The sequence below is a fragment of the Lynx canadensis genome, chromosome A1, assembly GCF_007474595.2.
Source record: "Lynx canadensis isolate LIC74 chromosome A1, mLynCan4.pri.v2, whole genome shotgun sequence".
NCBI lineage: Eukaryota > Metazoa > Chordata > Mammalia > Carnivora > Felidae > Lynx > Lynx canadensis.
Window position 1 is genome coordinate 194,079,666 of NC_044303.2, and position 23,524 is coordinate 194,103,189.

Genomic DNA, 23,524 nt, shown 5'->3' on the forward strand with positions numbered 1-23,524 from the left:
CAGTGCCCTGTTGAGTTACCTCAGGAGTGTTTATAACCATCTGAGACCATCTCTTTTGTTCCTGTGGTCCCTTGTCTTCCTCCTCCCATTGGAATATCACCTCCATGAGCACAGGGAACTTTTCTGTTTTTTCTCATTGATGTGTCCTAGAGCCTAGCATCTAGAGCAATGCCTGGTACAGAGTAGGTGCTTAGTACATATTTGCTGTGTGAATGAATAAAACCCAGAGACATGCTCAAGCAAGAATGCTAATTAGGCAGGAGAAATATGATAAGCCGGCCGAAAATGCCAGTGGATGGTTTTAATTGGTTGAAAAGAGCAGCTCAGGTTGACTTTTCCCGTAGCCACAGTTGATAGACTTCCACAGAGGCCTACTGATTTGCACAATGTTTCTAGTAAGTTGTTAGTACAGATGGAATCAGAATATGTTTTTGAAGACATTATACCACCTAAGAGAAATCCCACACTGGTTAAAAGCTAATGCACAGTTGAGAAATTTCTCTTAATTTTTAGAGAACTTTAAAAAGAACATCTTGTTCATAAACTAACCATCAAGAGACTGAAATGGAAATTATCTCCCGCAGTCCTATTCTGTCACTTGAAAATCTGTAACCAGCCCCCAGGCATTTTATACTCACTGCCCTCATCTTGAACATAATGGGGGCCACAGGAAATGGCAGAGTTTATTCAAACATAAATGTCACTCAATTTCATCACCACAATTTCTGACTGCAAGGTTACTTACTAGAGCCAAACCTCGGTTACGTCTAATCAAACTGATTGGATCCTCTAATGGAACTCTTTGTGCTCCCCTGGGAAGGATTGCACAAAGGATCATAAAACAAATTCCTATCTGTGATATTAGGTAAAAACAACTAAGGGAATGACTTGTGGTCAATGCACATTCATCTAATAGCTGGCATTTTCCCTCTGTAAAATCTCATGCTGGAATGGTAATATGGAATCCCTACATTGTCCTTCATCACGGAGAAATAAGTCTCTTATAGGGACTAGGTTTGATTTCTCTATAATGCAAGTAAATAGACTCTGCCAGTATATATGGTGTTTTGTTTTTTTTTTTTAAGTTTACTTATTTGGAGAGAGAGAGAGAGAGTGAGATGGGGGAAAGGAAGAGTGAGAAAGACTGAGAGAGAATCCCAAGCAGGCTCCTCATTATCAGTGCAGAGCCTGATGTGGAGCTCAAACTCACAAACCATGAGATCATGACCTGGGCCAAAGTTGGACACTTCATGGACTGAGCCACCCAGGTGCCCCTACATAAGTGTTCTTGACTGAGAAGGGGAAATAAACATGTTAACTGTCTGCCCACCAGTTAACTGCAAAGTTCAACTCACTCTTTCTATTCCCTGGAGCATGCTCATTAAACAAGGTTTAATTAATCATTTTCTAATTTTCCTTGTCATTTTATTAAAATAAAAAAGACCATGGAGGAGTAACATCTGATATTTAGAATATTTTCCTTTATCTGCTTTATCTGTGCTACTAATTATACAACATGTGTAAGGATGCAACATTGCTAATGATATTTTATTAAAGATTTAAACTATGAAGTTTAATTATTACTATTCTGAGCCATTTTTTCCTATTTTAGAACATTCCCCCAAGTACTGAGTCTATTGATGTGTACACTGTGACTCAGGGATAAAAATGAAGTAAATGTACAAGATGCTTCCAGTTATATGGTATGAGAACCCAGGTATCCTGAACCCAGACTCCTTCCGCTGTCCGCGCTGAGCTGTATCAGCTGCTGCTCTTTATAGAGTGACTCTGTTTCTCATCCAAAATACAGCTTTGTGACCAGTGAGCTCTTGGAGCCGTTATGTTACTTTTCTCCTGTGTGCCGTATCTGCACTTCTCTGGCACTTCACACTGTCCCACATGTGACTGACGAAAGAGTAACATGAGATGGATGCTCTGCCTACTATCTTGGTTCAAGTGCAGATCATCTGGCTGATGTACTACAGGCTGTTGGGAGAGAGGTCTTTAACTTGAGGGATGCATCAGACTATCTTAAAGAGCTCTTGCAAAATAGTCATTCCTAAGAGTTGTCATTCAGTGGCCCTGGTAAGCAATGGACACCTGCATTTTTATAAAGCTCTAATGCTGGCAGATTAAAAATCAAGAAGACTGCCAAATGATAGCACAACCAACAAACACTGAGGCCTGGATGTAGGGATTAGTAGGAGATGGTTCATCATCATCTTTCTAATGGAGACTCAGGGCTGGAATTAAAACTGATCAAGCAAGAGAAAGAGACCTAGACCTAGTATGTAGAAATGTAGAGGAAACCGTCAGAATCACTGAACACAGAAAAGGTTTAAGATAGTTATTTTTAAGAAGTTTGAGATTGGAGAAAGCAAGCATTTGCTTTTTATTTTATACCCTGCTGTAATGTATGTATGTGTGTGTGTGTGTGTGTGTGTATGTATATATATGTGTATATACATATATATAAAATAAACCTGTCTATATATATGTATATATATGTGTATATACATGTATATATATATATGTATATATATATATATTTTTTTTTTTTTTTACTATGTGAATATGGTTCCTATTTATCCTATTAAAAATATAGCTCTTCAGATAGTTCTGATGTGCCTTGATGCTTAGAAGTCCTCTGTTAGTCCCTGGAAAGTGGGGGAGGGGGTGGCAGTGGCAGAACAGGGAAGATAAATTGTTGCATTTATTGAATCTTTGTTATGATGTGTGAAGGGAGCCCTGCTTAATTTGTTATCTCCTGGTCTGGAAAAAAGAATGCTGGCCCTATTAAATGCTCTACTGAAACACAGCTTCGGAAGCATTGCTCATAAGAATAATAAAAATAGCAATAATGGCCAAAGTTCCATTTCATTTGAATTATATAACTTCATCTCAACAACGTTCTGAGAATGATAAGATTACTGTCATTTAAAAATGAAAAATGAAATAATTAGTCAACAGGCACCCCTAGATTTATTTTAAACATTTCCCAAGTTCTTATCCTGAGCCAGGCATTCTGTTAAATGCTTTATATAGATAATTTTATTTTATCCCTCAAACAACCCTGAGAGGTGAACATGCACAGGAGGCACCAGATGCTTATTTGCATAAATGAGTTGAGTGAGTATCCATCCCAATTTATGTTGAAGAGCTGTGGTTCAGAGACTTCTAGAAACTCTGAGATCACACAGCAAGCAACAATTCAATCCATGGTCCACCCATAAAATCTGTCTTCTTTATCAGTATGTTGCATTTTCTTGCTGGTGAAGGAACACATGAGCTTGGCTTTAGGAGGGTGTTTAGAGAATATCCCAAAGAGGGGCAAAGGACCTCAGACAGTGTGGATGACACAGTGAATAGCCCTGAATAAGTGACTGACCCTGCCAAAGACAGGCCTTCCAGGACAGCTTTCTATCTTAAAGGAATATCTGTGGGAGAACACTCTAGTTTTCTCTCCTTGACACCAACCTCTGAAGGTTGGTTAGATGTTTCCCAAGCCTCTGATTTACCTAAAGTCTATTAGTGCCCACCTACCCTACATCCAGACCAGGGGTCGGCAAATATTTTCTGTAAAGGGCCAGATTGTGAATATTTTTGTCTTTGCAGGCCATATGGTTTCTGCTGTAATTATTCAACTGTGCCATTATAGCATGAAAGCAGCCATAGACAATAGTAAATGAATGAGCATGGCTGTGTCCCAACAAAATGTATTTATGGACACTGTAATTTGAATTTCATATAATTTTCACAAGTCATGAAATATCATTCTTTTCATTTTTTTCCAATAATTTAAAAATGTAAAAACCATTCTTAGCTCATGAGCCAAAAAAAAAAAAAAAAAAAATGAGGGGACAGCTGGATCTGACCCATAGACCACAGTTTCCTGATGCCTGAAGCAAAGATGTCAGAGATGAGACTTAACCCGTCATTGTACAGATGGGGAAAGTGAGATGGGGGGGGGGGGCGGGGGGCATGAGTGGCCTAAGGCTGTATGGTGGGTTAGGGGATTAGCTGGGGTTGGGATCTGACTCCTTTTATGTCACTGTAGGAGCAATACAATAATGACCAGCTGTTTGAATAGACTGGGAGTAAAAGCGCTCAATTAAGTAAGGTAGTTAACTCAGGCATTCCTTCTATCTTATGTCAATTATAATTTTCAAAGGATTAGAAGGAAAAGGCATTTCAAATAATTATGATATCCTAAAGAGATGTTTAACACTATAACTACATTGGATATGCCTTCATGTAGCTGTGAAGATTTAGAAAATGGTTTAAGGATCATGAAGAGGCTCTGGGCTATCATTATGACTATTAATTATCACGTGTGGCTGGAAACAAAAGAACCGATTATGCGGCTTACTGGTTATTTAACCTCTCCGAGGCTCAGTTCTCTGGTCTTCAAAATGTAGCTATAATGGCACCTACAGCGTGGAATTGTTGTAAGATTTAAAAGAATACATTGAAGCACTTAGAACTGTGTCTGGCACATAGTAAGTGCTTAATGAACGTTAGCTGTTATCACCACATTCACCATCATCATTATCACAGCCTCAAAAGAAGTTAGGTGTTGTTAGAACTGCTTCAAAACCAGGCAGTGGGCCAGGCAAGACTCTGGAGAGAACAGGAGGCAGGTGTATGGGACCGCTGCTGGCGGAGGATCAAAAGCAGTATCTTCAAAGCCAGATTTCCTTTTTCTCTGGGATTCTTTCAAGGGGTCATGTCAAGCTGTTCAGCCCTCATCATCCAGCTTGTGTGGACGCCACACCCATCAGAAAGAAGAGGGGGCATCCAGCGTTGTTAAAGGGGCCAGGAAGAAGGTTTATTAAACAAGCCTGGACACCGGGAAGAGGGCTGCCTCGTCGCACCCCCCTTGAGATCTAGAAGAGGTAACATGGGAATAAATCGAAGAACTTTTAGTTTATACTTAGAAGGGCACAAGTTGAACATGCCAAGTTTCCCCCACTTGTCAGATAGATTCTTAGATGACAGCTGCAGAGAGAGGATGGTTACAGGCAAGTGCAGTTTGAAAAGTCTTGTTACATTAGAAATGCCTGAAAAGTGGGGATAATCAACCTGAGAAATAATGGAAAACTGAGAGGGTAAGTGGAGGATGTACTGAAATCCCAGAAGGGCTGTCATGGGGACGAGGTGGGGGATTTGTTCTCTGAGACTCTGGAAAGCAAGCCGGCACCTATGAATAGGCAGAAGTCGGGACAGGCAGACTTTGGCTAAGATACAATGACAACTGCCATAGTGTCTAGGATGTATCCAGCCTACTACGTAGGGGGCAGCGTGCTAAGGGCTTTATTTGTATTATCTCATTTAATCCTCACAACAACCTTGTGAATCAAGTACTATTATCATTCCCATCTTGCAAGTCAGGAAACAGGCTTAAATGAACGGAGTAGTATCTGCCCAATATAGCACAGCTAGTGAGGGGCGGAGACCACAGTCACAGCAAGTGACAAGACTCGAGTTTGTTTTCTAAGCACTGTACATTCGGCCTCCTAACCACTAGTACTGTCACTCTGACTCATTCACCACCTGTCCTGCAAGGAAGCACCTGGAATGGCCTGTATCTTTACACTAGGAAGGAATTAGCAGGTTTCCAGGAGACCAAGACATGTGCCTCCAGCTCCTTTAATATGCACTGCTATTTGGAATGTGAACCACATCTCTTTGTTTCTCTCTCTCTGAGGCCTGTCCTGTCTCTCTGAGACTGCGGTCCTCCTTCTGACCTGCACTAAGAGACTGTGGGGCTCCCAGGAGGCAGGGGCCTTGGTCCTTACTCTATCCGCAGCAAGCACCTGGAGGATGAGGACTGCCTAATTCACACTGAGGAATGCAGGAAGAGAGAGCAAATATCTTTGTTCACCATTTTCACGATTCTTATATGAATCTCAGCTTTTATCCTTTGGACCAAAGAGGGCTTTTCATGGACTTTTTCCATGTAGTATACATATGTATTCTGAACTAGGTCATAAATAAGAATTGTCAGGAAGACAGTTTTAGGGACAACCACAGAAATTCTGTCTTTGAACCTCAGGAGTTGCTTGCCCTTGGGCAATGGTCTCAACCTCTCCCAGCAGTAGTTTATTGATCTGCAGTAGAAGGGTATTGTCTAGACCCATGGTCATTCAAATTGTGTTCCCAGGTTGCAGGCCTGTTGGCCTGGGGGGGGGGGGAAGGCAGAAGAATGGGGTCCTAGATCTCCACCTTCCCTCTACCACCAAAGCAGCTCTGTTTTTTATCTGTTTTACATGCTGGGGTTCTTCCCAAGATTTCATTTGAAAATAGAGCTTTTAACTAAAAAGTTTGGAAACTTCTGAGCCAGTTGATTTCTCCTAAGGGAGTAAGTTGATTTTTCTCTTAAGGGCTCTTCCAGCTTTGATCTATAATTCTGTGATCACATAGGTGTGTGCACATGAATATGGATATATGTGAAGTCATAGAATATTCCTGAGCTGAGGACTCAGTTGTGTCCTCAAATCACCATGTCTCTGCATAAGGCCGTCACATTTTCCTATTTCAGTCACTTTAACGAACCAAAACTTTAATGTGTCTTCACCCTACATAATCCCAGGTAACATGCACGCATATCTGCTTCCTGCGATGTCAATAAGACATTGTAGCTGTGTTCAAATCAGCTAAAATACTGTCTGTATTGGAAAAAAAAAATAAAAAACCCACTAGTGTTAACTGATCCAAGTGCATTTGAAACCAGGGAGGCAGGTACCCGTCTGTTCGGATATCTGCCAATGCACAAATAGACCTATTTCCCAGGCAGGTGTCCATTGTTGACAAAGCATTGTCAAAGTCAAGGCCTCACAGACCAACTTCTCTCAGTCCAGGGGTTTAGGATAAAATGCTGCCACTTTGTGGCAGAAGGTCAGGGGCCCCCAGGCTGGGCTGCTGATGTATGGGTGAAGCGGTGTATCCTCAGACCTGGTACTGGTTAGAATGCCAGAACATCCCGTTATGTTACCTGTGTTCTAGCTGGCTGCAGTCAGAGGTGACAGCTGGCCAGGGCCACTTCAGAACAAGGGCCAAAGGTCCATACAAAATTCAGCTTGGTGTGAGGCCCGGAATTCTTGGCGGGCTTTATTTATTTATTTTTTTTCCTTCAACGTTTATTTATTTTTGGGACAGAGAGAGACAGAGCATGAACGGGGGAGGAGCAGAGAGAGAGGGAGACACAGAATCGGAAACAGGTTCCAGGCTCTGAGCCATCAGCCCAGAGCCTGATGCGGGGCTCGAACTCCCGGACCGCGAGATCGTGACCTGGCTGAAGTCGGACGCTTAACCGACTGTGCCACCCAGGCGCCCCTCTTGGCGGGCTTTAAACCAACATCTTCCTTTTATATTGATCACAGCCTTTCTGTCCAGGGACGATTAGGCAAAGACTGCAGAAATCCCACTTTTTGACAAAATGCCATCTTAAGCACTTATGAGGTCTCAATACAGTAGGTATCTATTGAATTCTTGGTGAAAAATGAATGAAAGGCCAAACATACGAGAAATCTGAAATCTACTGGGAATGGGGAAAGGAATATTCTAGTTGCTCATTCATGTTCTCCTTCATCTGTTAGTACTTGATACTGAAAAGCACATACTGGACAAAGGGGTGCAGCAGAAAATCACAGGTGTGATCCTTGCTTTCAGATTACTTAAGGTTTCATAAGAAAGGCCAATATTACCCAAGTAATTGTAGAGCAAAATATATGAACCAAAACCTGACGTTGGAGCTCAGGGAAGGCTTCTCAGTGGAAGCAATGAAGCCTGAAAGAGGAGGCTTTGGTCGGGTGAAAAGTGCAGGGAATAACCCTCTAAGGAGAAGATATGCATGTTCCGAGGTTCAGATTCAGAGCCACAAAGGGCAGTGAATCAAAGGGAACATATGTCACACATCAGCCTGGATTGGAATCTCAGTTCTTTTACCTCCTAGCTTTGCGACTTCAGGCAAGCTATTTCACCTTTCTGTGCCTCGGGATCCTTCACTGCAAAAATATGGATCGTTATAATATCTATGTCATATGACTGTGGTGAGGATAAACTACATTAACATATGTTAAATTCTTAGAATGATGCCTGGCACATAGTAAGTACTCACCTAGCCCCCTAGCTCATGGGGCTCCATGTTCCTTCCATTATATTCTCTGCTTTTCTGTCTTAAAAAGAGGTACAAGTAAGAAGTAAGGACTGAACCCTTCTAGTTACACATTACCCCAACCTCCTGCCATAATTGGTTTTGAGACATCTGTCCCTTCTGCTTCTAGGCTAGTGGGGGCATGCTCTGAAAGAGCAGTTGCCAACGCTGTCTTGCATATCTGGAATAGTCTGTTAACTCAGCATGGAAAGGGCTGTTTCAAATCAGCCAAGGTGTTTGTAAGAGCAAAGGCTGCAAACCCTGAGTGCTTGAGATTAACTTATGCTGAAGGGAGCCCACGTGGCTTGGGGATTTTGTTTTCATATCTCTGGACAGCAGAGAGAGGCAGGGAAGCTAGCACCATAATTTACACACCTGCAAAGGTCCTCTTGGCAATTATTCCTTTTGAAAACACTGTATCAAATCTTCAACAAATTGAGACCCTCAAAAACAAAGATATTTTGCAAGTGATAATGGATCAGTTGCAGAGTTGGGATGAGACCCCAGGCTTCTGCTGCACTCACGGTTCTAAAACTTGACACAAAGTAGCTCATTTTGTCATTATCTTGTGAGGTATGTATTCATATTCTCACCTACAGATGAGGAAACTGAGGTACAGAGAGGTGAAGGGACTTGCTCAAGATCACACAGCTAGTAAGTGGGTGAGCCAAAATTCAAACCCAGTTTCAGGGGGAAAGGAGTTTATTTCTCAGTTTTGCTCAATCATAGTACCAGGCCTAAGAGTTGCAAAGGTTTCCCTGATTTGGGAAGAGATTAGAACGCCTAATCTTTAGAATTAGAGAGATCTGAGTTCAAATTCCAGCATTAGCCACATAACCTTGGAAAAGTTCCTTTGGCAACTTGAACCTCTTTTTTCTGACTCATAAAGTGGGAATACAATCCACCTTTCTTGGAGGGACACAGAAACTCTCAACGGTCTCTAGAGTGGATTATTCTAGACCATGAGGTATGAGTGTGAAGAGTAACAGACTAGGCCTTGCCTGATGGAATGCTTGGACCACATGGCAAATGAGGATCCTTTGGGATCTGGGATCAGAGGCCTCTGCAATGTCAGCCGTGATGATCATGAAGTACCCTTGTGTTCTCACTGTTACAAGAGAGTGAGGTGTAGGCAGCGGGAGGGAGGGAAGCCTGTGGGGAAGGGAAATGGGGAAGGTGCAGAAGGTCCCATCAGTGAAGAGAGACTCTGACAGGGACGCAGGGGGGCAGGAGAGAATGCTTCTGAGTCTCTTTCTTGGTCTCCATGTTTCTTTCTCTTACACACCACACACACACGCACACACACTGTGGAAACTAAAAGGCCACAGTGGGGTGAATAAAGCATAAAGAACAGAGCAAATGATTCCTCCAAATCCCAGTCCAGCTCTGTTTTTTAACTTCTCTGTGACCTCAAGCAGGTCACTTCCCTTCTCTGGGCCTAAAGTGCCATTTGTAAAATGAAGGGCTGGCTGAGATGAGCTCCTAGGGACCCTTCAGTCCTAGCTCTCTTGGACTCTTCAAACCAGGGCAAAGGCATGTTCTTCACAGGACCACTGGCTACACAGATCTACTGTCATCCTTCCCCAACACCCCGCAGCCTGCAGAAGCCTCTCTAGCCTCTGGCTGCCATGCTCTGGCGGCTCAGGTGGCCATTTATGGGGCTTGCATTACTATCCCACATTGTGATTGTTCTCTCGCATTCTTTAGAACTTTCATTACATGTGCCAATCGAGGTGGAAGATAAGGCCTTGTTCCTTCCAGGACAAAAGCCAAGCTGCATGATTCCTCTTGTATGAGCAGCTTCTCATATGAGCCCAGCACAGTGCTAGGCTCGAGGACTTGCTCTGTCCACTTTCGATGATCAGTTGGACGTCTTTCAGAAGCATGCACTGTAAGAAGGTGCTGAGGGAACAGAGAGGTGTCCAAGCTGGAGGAGCAAACACAAAGATCAAGCAGGGTAGGCTCCCAAGCACATGAAGGCTGCTTCTACAGCCTTCTACAGGCTTCTACAGAAGGGCAGTAGACATGTTCTGCAAGGCTTCCAAGAGACCAGGCGGTGACAGAAGTGCTGAGAGGGTAGCATAGGGCAGACTGGGCTCCCTTCAAGGAAGACTTTAGAAACTTCAGAGCCCTTTGCAAAGAGGAAGAGCTGCCTCGGGGCAGTGAGTTCCCCATCCCTGGGTGTTATTCAAGCAGGAACCAGATGGATGGGCTTCTGTTAGAGATATTGTAGAGGAGATTCTGGCCCTTTATGGGAAGTGGATTAAAAGCCCTCTTAGGCCCATCTTTAGCTACTCATTTGCATAGTCATAACTATGTTCAGATTTCCTTCTCTGCTTCTTTTAGCATTTTGCATTCAAGGATTTTGCCTGTAATGCATGTGATGTGTGGGTACAAACATTGTTTATTTCCTGAACAGTATTTCATTTCACTCATTCATTCATTTGGTCAATTTTTAAAGAACACCTGTTATATGCAGCTCACTTTGCCAGGCACTGGGAATTCATCAGTGAACAAGGTAGACATACTTTTTCTTCTAGGAGCTTAAAGATAAGCAGGGAGGAAGGCCTTATATAGCTGTGAGATAGTTGTGGATGAGATTTAGTCTGGGAGAGGGTTGAGGCCCCTCAAAGATAGCCCATGGTCCCCAGATATTAAATGTCTTTTTGTCTACACTGATGATGATGGTAATGATGGTGATGATGATGATTATACTGGTAATTACAAATACTTACTGAGTGCATATTTGGGCTATATATTACTATACACACTTTATAACATATTGTCTTGCTTGATTGTCATAATACCAATGAGGAGGTAGATAATATCACACTATTCCTTCTTTTACAGATGAGGCAATGAAAGTTCAGAAAGGTTAGGTAACTTGGCTAATGTCACACAGCTAATAAATATAAAGCCAGAACTTAAAAGTGGGACTGTTTGACCTCAAATCACCCTTCCCAACCACTGTACCACCTGTCTAAACAGAGGCTGTGGAAACCAAATGTGACCAGGTGGGGCACTGAGACAGCAGAAGAGAGATACCAAAGAAAGTGCATTAAGGTTGGCTGTCTAGAAAGCGTAGTCAGATTTCTCAGCATAGGAGAACAAGGAGACTAAAGAACACTTCCTTCTCAGGACTGATAGCAGCACAGAGCTGGGAGCTTGGGTTAACTGCCCCATGGACCAAACCTTCCAACTCTAACACTTTACAGGAGTTAATATGCAATCACATGGAGGGAATGGTTGGCTGTGCTGATCCTCAAATATCCCACTAAGACCTGGGATGACCTGACCTCACTGTCTCTCCCTCAGCTTCCTTATGGACTAGAAATTATAATTAAAATGAAATTCCATCAGTGTATAATTAACAAGGTAGCCAATAGGAGCTTGAAAGCCTGAGTTTGACTTCCAGGTCTATTGTAGGCAAGATTTAAACTCAAGCCCTCTTGTCAAGAACCACCAGCCCCACCTTTGCTCCTTCCTTTCATTTCCCACCCTCAGCAGCCACACTGCACGGTACTAAGCACATGTACGTCAGAGCTCTTTGGTCCTGGAGGGGAACCCCAGCTCCATCACTTTATAGACTTTGTGACTTTTGAAAATTCCCTGCTCTTTCTGAACCCTCAGATTCTTCATCTGAAAATGGGGATAATATTATCAAGGACCATGGTAAGGGTTTAGTTGATAACACATGTAAGTATTTCTCATAGCGCCTGGAGTGCAGCGATTCAATGGATTATAGTAGTTATTGCCAGTGTATTCATCAGGGGTTTTAGGAATTCTGGGTCAGTGGCTCCCAGTGGGTTGGCCTCAGGCTAGCCTGGTTGTCCTATTCTTATTCCCATCTTACTAGGTTTTTGTCAGATTCCTGAGAGCCAGACAGACTCCATGGACTAGGTGCCTGTCTTCCTCCTCTGCAGCTCAGTCACATAATCTATCTGAGCCTCAGTTCCCACATCTGTAAAATGTGGATGATAAATTCTACCTTGCTTACTCCACAGGAGTATTATGACATTCAAGAGCCAGCAGTGTGATTCATAAGAAATTTCACATAAACCATAACAGGTTGAAAATGGGAGGAATTGCTGTTACTGTTATTAACCCCCCAGGAGTACCATATGGTCCATATTGAAAAGAGAATCAGCACCTTCAATGTTTCTCAAACTGGAGTCTGCTGGACCCTTCGTAAATTCTCAGAGGTCTGCTAGTTCTCTATAAGCATTTTAAAATGTACTGTTTTGTTTCAATGAAACGCTAATCATCAATATTAATAATTTTGCAATTTGTCCCATGTTGTGAGTACTCATTTTTACAATTCCAGTGATACCGAAACATTTATGTATTTGCTCAATGTTTCCCAAACTGGCTCTGCAGATGCATTGCAGGAGTCCACAGGCCCTCTGTTTTGAGAAATGCTAGTTTGGTCTAAGATTTGTTGCTGATGTGTCACAAAGGCAAAAGTTGTAACTCAGGAGGGCCCTGACAGGTAGATGTCTGCTTTGACCACAGTGTCAGAGCAGCGAATGAACACGGAGTCAGTACTGGGGTTTGGAGGAGGACAGCCAGCCAGACTGGATAGCCTGGCTCTTTGGAGGGCTCCAGGGCCTAGGTGCTTCTTTAAGAAATAATGGCATAGCTCTCCAATTTCTGCAAGGTTCAAGTACACTTTATGGACATACCGCAGCTCTAGAAATATAAATACACATCTATCCTACCATATATAAAATATGAATACATAAGCATATGTGTGGGTGTGTGTGTGTGTATGTCTGTGTGTGTGCACACACACAATACGTGATGTACAGTTGGGTAGATTTAGTATATGTGGTAAGAATCTCCCACCTATGTAGAACATGTTCAACTTTCCAAAACATGGTGACATTCAGCATCATCTTTGATCTCTCCAATGACACTATAGTGTGCAGATCAGGAACTATCATTCCCATCTGATGGGTCAGAAAACTGATGGCTGGAGAGTTACCCAAGATCACAGAGCCAGCTAATGGTGGTGTCTGGACAAAAAGCGGGGGTTGGGGGGTGGAAGGTCCATGCTATTTTTTTTTAACTCCGTGTACATAAAGCTCTCCTCTCTAACCACAGTCTCCTTCCTTCCTCTCTTCCAGCAGCCCCCCAAAGTTGGCTATTTGAATCCCTCCAAAGTGATCTGTTAGAAAAATGCTGTTGGCTGCTTTAAAGCCCATGCATTCCATTTCTCTTGTGCAGAGAGAACTGTGAAATAAAAGTGTAGCTCCCTCCTTTTGTTAAACCTTTCAAAAGCGTCCTTGGTTTCTAACTCTATAATTACACCCTAATCACAAACACTCTGAAGGAGGGGGTCAGTTCCATGCAGCAGCAGGCTAATTATGTGGCAGAATTTCTAAAAATTATCATCTTATAAATTGCGTTATTTCTCTGAAGGAGGAAGAAAAACACACACCACATACTCGCCTATGTTTCGAACTGAATTAATTAGTAATTTGAAGCCTAATTATCAACTAATCTATTGGAACATGTAAGTCTTTTGTATTTGGATGGTATATGCAATTTGCATCCTATTAGCTGGCAGTTGTAAGGATCTGAGAGCTCATTAGGTCAGAAGAAGAAGAATCCAGATCAGAAGGATACAGAAACCCAAGGGGCTGACTTGGTGATGCTGTGACCAAGGGGTCACTTGGCAACAGATGGAGGCTGGCAACTTAATTATCTGGGGTCTTTCGGTGGCTCTGAGGCCACTGATATGTAATTTCTATCTTACCCCAGAGAGGTGATTATGCATGCCCGCACCACTGTTCTGTGTATTCTCAAGCAGCAGGGTGCCTGCACCTTGTGTACTGAGAGGCATCCTGGAGTAGTGCATAAGGCTTTGGATGCTGCTGGCTAACCTTGGTGGTAGGCCTAGCTATATTCCTGGCCCGCTGTGTGCCCCTGGCCATGCCACCTTGCTGGTTCTGTTTCTCTCTGAGCAAATGAGCTTTAGATGGCAATGACTTCCAAAGTCCCTTCTAGCCCTAAGGAGCTGCGATTTGAGGGATGTCAAGGTTTTGCTTCATTACAAAGTCAGAAATTCCATCCTTGGAAATGTCTTTTTTAGGGTGAGACTCTTGGTTCCTTAAAAGTCTCTAGACAGCCCACCCCCATTTAAAATGCAAATACCTCTGAGAAAAGTAGCATATTTAGCTATTAATGTCCGGGTCTAAATTAACCTATTTCAATAAGCCCTTCTTATTTCCAGTCCTGTGTCTGAAATATTGGAGCAGCCAAGGCAAGGGAGTTTTGAAGGGAAAGAAGGTTTAGGCAGGGACCTGTTTGAAAATGGAGATCAGGTCAGAAAGAATAAAAGGGGCGCCTGGGTGGATCAGTTGGTTAATTGTCTGGCTCTTGATTTCAGCTCAGGTCATGATTTCATGGTTCATGACTTTGAGCCCTGCATCAGGCTCTGTGCTGACAGTGCAGAGCCTGCTTGAAATTCTCTCTCTCTTTCTCTTTCTGCCCCTACCCCACCTGCACTCTCTCTCAAAAATAAATAAGTAGACATTTTAAAAACAAACAAACAAACAAAAAAGAATAACAGAACTGAAGCCTCAGGCAGGATACTGTGGCACCATTTTTAGATTCTGCAATTTTGCCCTTTACCTACAGCCAGACCCTATGCCATTGTTCTACTAATGACCTTTGTTCCAGAAATAACTAGAAAATAGCAATCTTTTGTGCCATTAATAATTAATAGTACTCACAGAAATGATACAAAATAATGTGCCTAAAACTAACATGATACACTTTGTTATAGATGAGAAGTTAAAAATCACATCTTAATAGAAACAGAAAATTACAAAGACAAGCCGGGGTAATAAGCGAACTTTGTAGAAAAAATCTACATTGGGGAAAACAGATAATGCTCATACTGTCACATGGCAAAACGTGTTATTGATTAAAATATTTTAATCAGTATAAAAACTTATTATTGACTTGATGGGAAATATATCCACTTTGGAAAATAATTTTTGGAGTTCCTCAAGATGTTAAAAAGAGTTACTATATAACCCAGCAATTCCACTCCTAGGTATACACTCAAGGGAAAAACTTGTACCTTATTCATAATTCAAATTCATAGTTCACAAAGCTGTGGCATTATTCATAATAGTTAAAAAGTGAAAAACATCCAAATGTTTAGCAACAAATGAATGGATAAACAAAATGCAATATAGCCACATAACAGAATATTATTCAGCAATGAACAGGAGTGAAGTATTATGTGTGCTACAATATGGATGAACTTTGAAGTCATTATGCTAAGTGAAAGAAGCATGTCACAAAAGACCAAATACTGTATGATTCCATTTCTATGCAATGTCCAGAATATGCAAATACTTAAAAAGTAGATTGCTAGTTGGCTAGGGCTGGGAGATTTGGAGGGCAATGGGGAGCAAGTGCTAATTGGTCTAGGGTTTCTTTTTTGGGATGATGAAAAAGTTTTTTTTTTTTTTAACATTTATTTATTTTTTTGAGACAGAGAGAGACAGAGCATGAATGGGGGAGGGTCAGAGAGAGAGGGAGACACAGAATCCGAAACAGGCTCCAGGCTCCGAGCTGTCAGCACAGAGCCTGACGCGGGGCTTGAACTCACAGATCGTGAGATTGTGACCTGAGCCGAAGTCAGATGTTCAACCGACTGAGCCACCCAGCTGCCCCTGATGAAAAAGTTTTAAATTTAGATTTGGGTGAAAAGTTTTAAAGTTAGATTTATAATTCTATTAATATACTAAAAAGCGATGAATTATATACTTTACATGGACACATAGTATGGTATATGAATTATATCTTCTTAAAGCTCTTTCAAAAATGGGACCGGGGCACCTGGGTGCCTCAGTCAGTTAAGCGGCTGACTTCAGCTCAGGTCATGATCTCACAGTTCGTGAGTTCGAGCCCCGTGTCAGGCTCTGTGCTGGCAGCTCGGAGCCTGGAGCCTGCTTCGTATTCTGTGTCTCCCTCTCTCTCTGACCCTCCCCTGCTTATGCTCTGTCTCTCTCTGTCTCAAAAATAATTAAAAAAAAAAAAAACATTTAAAAAAATAAAATAAAAAATGGGACTAAAAGCAAAATGAAATTATGTTTGGTTTTGGATAAAATTCCAGAAGAATCAAACTTCATAATAAAAAAAAAAAGGTGTATGGTCAAAACATGACCTAGGAAGAGTAGAGTTGCCAGAAATCATGGCCACGAAAGAAAACTCATAATGGCATGTTGTTATTAAGTAAAATTTAGTATGAATAAAAATTATTTGATGAATCAAATCTTCATAACATTGAAAATAATCATGCCCAATAAAAAGAACTTCAAATATATTAAAATGAAAACATATTTCTTAAAAAGATAGGCTTAATCTATACCACCTAGAAAAGGGAATAAAAAAAAATGAAATTGACATAATATCATTCATGCTGGAAAACTGCTTCCAGTTAAAGATTTGTCAATAGTAGTATAATTGTGATTTTAATGTTTATTTATAAACAGTAAAACTGTCACTGGTGTCAAAATAAAGGATCAAAAACAGTGGGGTGGAAGCATCTTGTATCATTCAAAGATGTGGTGGTTTCGTCCTTATTGTCAAGGGGCAGAGCTCATTAAATCTGCAATTGTGATGACTGTCTCTTCCAAGGAAGGTTAGAGGTTTACCAATAGTGTGTGGATGTGGAGGGGAAAAGGTAAACTTAGTATTGCAGCTCTGAATTGCCCTGTCCAATCATGCAGTTCCCATCATCCGGGGATCACAGAAGCAAGCTAGGGCCCAAATATGCAAAGACATATAAGCTGAGAGCCTGAGTATACTGTACTCACCAGATTTGCAAGGATGTAGTGGTAGCCGATGCCATTCTTCTCCAGCTTGATAATCTACGAAACACAGCAGGAAGGGATTCATCAATCAGATTAGCAATTAATGCTACAACAGCAATAATAATAGCAGCTAACATTAATTGAATGCTTACAATGTACTCAAACTACAATATCACAAATATCCAATGATGGTGGCATTATTGATATACTCATTTTACAGATGGAGAATTGAGGCATAGAAAGATTAAATAAATTCCCTAAGGCTACCCAGCTATTAAGCGGCAGATGCAGAATACGAAATCAGCTCTGTCTGATACCAGTGGTGGGGCAGTGTTATTATAACCCCCCAAATTCAGACGAAATGCTCATTTTACTTCTTCTTCCATAAAGCCTTTCCCTAGATGGAGATTATTTTCTTGTAAGAATCTTATGCTGTGTTGAATTTCCTGTCACTGTCATGACAATATCTGCTCCTTGGATGGACAGATGGGTGTAGGTGGATGGTCAGATGTATAGGTTCTTGACCTTGAACTCCTTGCATGAACCATATTCAGATCCCAGTCCCTTCTTTCCCTGAATATTATGCCTTCTTCCCTAAACCAGTTGAGGACCCAGACATTAACTGACCACTCAACCTGGAAGCTGGAAGGGAATGTCAGGGTCATCTGGTCTGATCTTTGACTATACAGAGTGTAAGTTAGACCTAGAAAGGGGAAATTATTTGCCCAGATCCTGTAGTAGTCAGGTAGTGGTGTTAGGATAGGAACCTGACTGTTGTGAGTCTTTGTACAAACACCTGATTGTGGTTAATCATTAAGAGCCAGGGTCCCCCCAAACCCTTCCATCCTGAATGTGCAAACTATTTGTAATCATGGTGGTGGTGGTGGTGGGGGGAATATTTGTGGAAAGAATTATCCAGAGGTTTTCTCAGGCAGCCAGACATACTACCCAGTGAGGGATAGCTAAGACCAGGTCTTGGTTTAGCCCGAGCTCAGCCTGCAAGTTAACTTGATCTATTTCTTTATTTTTTAATCATGAAATTGGGGTTAGAACATTCTGCTCAGTTCCTCTCCTGCACTGTTACAAGAAGGAATAAAACATATGAGAAGCACTTGGGCTTCTTGTCTAACTGAATAAATTTTCAAGGTTATTAAAATCCACATTCAGACATCTACTTAATTGGATGTATGTGCATAGCGGCTCACATATTTTTTTTATGTTGGGAATAATTAAATGCAAGCACACACAATGAATGCTCTGAAACAGTAGATAGATTGTGAAATTCCAGACCATGGAGCTCAAATACTATTGGGATGATAGTTTTATTAATAATTTTTCATTACTTTTCCATCTTCTTGTCAAATGGTTTGCTACCCTTTCAACAATAAGATGCCTTCATCAAAAACCTGTTCAGCTTCTAGTAAACACAAAACAGGCAAATAAAAGATATTTCAAAGCCTACCACATTTAGGCATTGGATAAGAATAGCCTCTGCAAGATGAAATTACCAATTGAAACATAAGCAACAGATGATAATTGATGACTACTGATTGCTAAATAATTAGTAATTTCACATGGTTCAATATGTTGCCAACCTTTCCACCCCTTTATTCACCTACCTACCCATTGCTCTATCTTCCCTCCTTTCCTGCCTGCCTTTCATAAACATTTATTAAGTGCTTACTATGTACCAAGCACTGCGCTGCGGACAGCGTGGGAAGTGAGTCACACGTGGTACTTGCCCTTCCGGAGGTCCCACTTTACTGGAAGGAAACCCACAGTAAATAGATGAAGAGGTGAATGCCCCCAGCTTACAAACTGAAATAGGTGTTATGAGGGTAATGTATAATTTCACTTGGAGCCCATAGCCTTGCTGACCCCATTCTTTCAAAGCTCATTTCCACTGTATTGCCTTAATTCATAATCTTTGTGTCTGGAATGTCCTTTCCCATTCTCTCTGATTATTCATCACCTTTATGGCTGAGCTCTAATCCCAGCTACTCTGTATAACCTTCTCTGATTAATTAATCCAACCAAGAGATATTTATTGAACATGGACGATATGCCAAGCACTATGCTATGTGCGGGGGCCAACCTATGAATACGAGAGGCAAGGTCCTCGTGCCCTCAAGAAGCTAAGCTGATGTTTTAGTAGGGATACAGATGGTAAATATATAAACAGATAAGTGAACAATATTTCAGCACGTTAGAAGCACTACAAAGACAGTAAAACAGGCTGATGTGATGGATGGCCTAATCCTGGTGTCTCTCATCTCTAACTCATTCTGAACTTAATGATTCCACTATATAATTTGGTGTCTAATATATTGAAAAAGCATTATATTCTAATAACCCAATTCCTTGCTCACAAACCTTCTCTGATTCTTGACTGTCTACAGAATAAACCCCAAACTCCTTAGAATGCTTTCCAAAGATAGTCACGATCGTGTGTTCATCCTTCTGTCACTGTCTCCCAGTAGGCACTCCGCATCCTTCACCTGGCTTAAATTAAATCATCCTAGCAACCTCAGCCCTCACATGCCCTCTGGGCCTCCCTATATGCCCTCCTTTCCAACTTAATGGCTTTTATCCAGCCAATGTCTACCTATAAATATTCAAACCTATCTCACATTTGGGATCTTTCCTTAGAGCCTTCATTGATTCCCTCTTCTTTCCATGTACTCAAAAAAATATTTATTGACTACCTACAACATACCAAGCACCATTCAAGGCACCATGGATACCACAGGGAAGAAAATGAAACAGAAATCCTTGCCCTCCTAATGCTGATATTCTAGTTGGGAGCCTGGAGACAGATAGGCAATTCCCCACCTGGAATTTAGAATCACTATCTCCCTCTTTAGGTTAGGCAGGACGTTTGTATTGGACCGAAAAGATCCCAATTCGAATGCTCAATGCCAAGCTGTCAGACTGCCAGCCGTTATTAGTTGCAAGCTCGAGACTCACCATTGTCACTAACTAGCTATCTGAACCCAAGGCAAATCAACCAATGTGACCATCAGTTATCCCATCTGTAAAATGTGAATGCACGCAGTAAACCGAATGATCTGTAAGATCCTTTCAGCTCTTTGGTCTTGCTTTTTCAGAACAGAAGAATCTAACGGTTGAGTTAATATACTATACCCTAAAATGCCCACATAAACAAGTCACTTCCTCACAAAACAAGTTTGTCTTTTGACACGGGGGGTAGTTATAAACAGCAGAGGCTGAAACATAATATTTTGGGGAAAGTTGGGCCTTATAACCAGACTGAGATGGGTTTGACTTCCTGCTTTTCTTATATGCTAGCTGTGAAATCCCAGGCAAGTATAGTCCCTTGTTTCTTCATTTAGAAAATAGGGGGACTGATAGAAGCAGTTTTATAGAGTTGATATGAGGATGAGGTGGCATTATGCATGGAAAGGGCTTGGCATGGTGTCTGGAATGTGGCAAGTGCTCAGAAAATAGTGGCACCAGCTATTGTCTTTATAACAACAGAGGGCAAGTTATCAGTCTATTAAGAATACCTAGTTATCATTCAGCACTTCTCCCAACTCCTATTTCTCCAATCTTTTTACCAGCTTTGTAGAACAGGGGCCATCATCCTCTTTAACAGATGAGGACACTTATGCCCAAAGAGGGAAATGACTCAAGAAGGCAGTACTAGCTGGTGCTCTAAAAAGCAAAACTAGGCAAATGCTTACATATGTCACTCTTTGTGGGGCAGGCTCTGTTCTAGGTATTTTACATGACTAGATTCTTTTCACTCTCACAGGAGCCCTCTGAAAGAAGCTGTAATTATTATTGTGCCCATTTCACAGATCAGGAATCCAAGGCACGGATGAAAAACCTGGCCCAAGACCCCATTGCTAGTAAATACTAGAGCTGGGTTCTATCTCCAAGCCACTCTGTCTCCAGGGTCTCTCTGCTTAACCATTTTCCTATACTGATTCATTTAACCAGCTTTCAAATCCCTTGACTCCAACCTGGGGAACTCCCATCTCATGGAAATAATTTTTGCTGGCTTCTCTTTCCAAGAGGGAGGCCAGATCCACCCTTTGTAGAGCAGACTACATAATTAATGCCTTAAACAATCCCCGAGTTTTAAAATCTCCTCTGTTCTGTTGCTGAGGCCTCTGAGTGATTGCTGAGCTGGCAGCAAGACTCCTGGTGGGGGTCCCAGGGTCTTGAAAGGCCATCAACAAGCTCTGTCATATCGTCAAGTACCTAAAACTATTATCTTTATCTACTTTCTTGCTATCTCACCTGCATACACTGGTGTCATTCAAAAAGATAGGAGACTGACACAGAGGCCTGTTACTTGTACAGTGGGTACATGCTCCAGCTCTGATGATGGTGAGAACCATGGTTTAGAGACCTCTGGCTAAAAGCAGTTGAAGTTACAGTGCCCTTTCCCAGAATGTACCATCAATAGACTTCTCAGACACATGAGTGTGTTCAAGGAAACAGGAGGAAGAGAAGTGCTTCCTGCTGCTTTGGACTCTTAAGACAGGTCAGTGGGCCAAATGAATGAGATGCTGATGGCTAGACCAGGGAGTGACAGAACCCAGAGCTAAACCCAGGAATCTGGCTCTCCAGGCTGTGTTCCCCATGTTCACGAGATCTAAAGTGCAACGTCATCTCCCTTCTACCATAAAGAGAAACAACGGGGTAAGTTTTTGGTCAACTGATCTGAGAACAACTTGAAGGCCTACTGTCAAGTCTCTCATTGTTTGTGCTATTTCATAAAAATTCAGAATGAGGGGCGCTTGGGTGGCTCAGTCGGTTAAGCCTCTGACTTCTGCTCAGGTCGTGATCTAGCTGTTCGTGAGTTCAAGCTCCGCGTCGGGCTCTGTGCTGACAGCTCAGAGCCTGGAGCCTGCTTCTGATTCTGTGTCTCTCTCCCTCTCTCTCTCTGCCCTTTTCCCACTCACACACACACATACTCTCTCTCTCTCTCTCAGAAAAATAAACACTAAAAATTTTTTTTAAAAATTCAGAATTAAAATTTATAAATTACGGAATACGAGGAGGTCACCTATCTCATCTAATCAAGAGCTCTCTTTGTCACATTCAAGGCAGAAGGCCATCCAACCCATTCTTAAACTATTGCCCTCACCCACTCTGAGCCTTTGCTCCTCTTACTACCTGGCCCAAGATAGCGTTGAGACGTTCTGATTCACAGTCCACCACCACTAGCCGCTCCTTTTTCTTTTCCAGGTCCTGAAAGAGCATCCGGTATCCCTCCTCTGTGGTTGTCAAAATGTTGACCGCTGTCACCTGCCAGTTCTTCTCAGCAGCTGTGTCCAGTACTTTCTGCAGGACGGACAAACCTGGAAATTGGGTAAGACAAGAGAAGTGGCAATCAGGATACACAGGTACCACCCCGCCTCCACTCAGCGCCCACCTCCCTTGTCTCCCCCAACCTGACTCGTCCACCAAGCTCAGCTCCAGCTTTCTCTCACTGTGCAAGTCTGAGCTCACTGAAGGCAGGCAGTGGGTCTCTTTTGTGCTTCTGCTTCCAGAACTTAGCAGGCAGTGTGATTAAAATAGAACCCAAGGCTCAAATCCTCATGCTACGTACAATATGCTGGTTAAACGGCCTCGCACAGACTACCTCGCTTCTTCAAACTTTAGTTTTTTTTTAAGGGCAAAATGGTGATGTTAAAAATTCCTACCTCAGTGTCATCATGAGTGTTAAATGAAAATGTCTGATACATGGCAAGGATTTTAGAAATATTAATTATTATTGGGCATTTAGTAGCTGCTTATTAAATGTGCCAACCCAGTATCCAAATAGGCACCTAATAACTGTAAATTCATGAATGTTTGATATGTATCAATACCTAATACTTTTCCTTTTACATAGTAGGTATTCAATCAGTGGGTACTGAATTAAATTATTCTCTTCTGATTTATAGTTAAAGGACAGAGGAGCCTGTTACTCAATGCTACTTTGTTTCGCCTTTAAGACATAAATGGTGTCTTAGTTTAGTACTGCTGCTGTAACAAATCACCTCAAACTCAGCGGTCTAAAACAACACACATTTATCATCTTATACTGACACAGGTCAGTTTGAAGTGAATCTTCTCGAGCTAAAATCAAGGTGTTGATGGGGCTGCGTTTGCGTTCTGAAGGTTCTATGGGAGAACATTTTCTCACCTTTCCAACTTCTAGAGGCTGCTCGCATTCCTTGGTTTATGGCCCCTTCCAACTTCAAAACCAGCAGTGACTGGTCAAGCCTGTCACACATCACCCTCTGACACTGACTCTCCTGCCTCCACCTGCCCCATTTGAGAGTCCCTGTGATTATACTAGGCCCACGTGAATAATCCAAGATAATCTCTCTGAGGTCAGTGGATGAACAACATATATCCCATCTGTAACCTTAATCCCTCTTGCCATTTAATAGAACATATTTAAGGTTCCCCAAATTCTCAGAGTATAGGCATCTTTAGAGGGGAAGATGGAAGTCAATTTCCTGCCTACTTTAGATGGTTATTTCACTCTTGCATTACTCCTCAATCTTTTGTG

At 41.9% G+C, this 23,524-nt stretch overlaps 1 protein-coding gene across 2 annotated transcripts in view; it reads right to left on the minus strand.

Annotated features, from left to right (window-relative positions):
- GRIA1 (glutamate ionotropic receptor AMPA type subunit 1) overlaps nt 1–23,524 on the minus strand; it is a 306,995-nt gene that overhangs the window by 121,867 nt on the left and 161,604 nt on the right. For both annotated transcript variants that reach the window (XM_030328848.1, XM_030328844.1), the window contains exons 4-5: nt 22,138–22,322; nt 16,993–17,046 (exon numbers count right to left, since the gene is read on the minus strand). In XM_030328848.1, the coding sequence (XP_030184708.1) occupies nt 16,993–17,046; nt 22,138–22,322 (239 nt within the window). The remainder of the gene's footprint in view (nt 1–16,992; nt 17,047–22,137; nt 22,323–23,524) is intronic.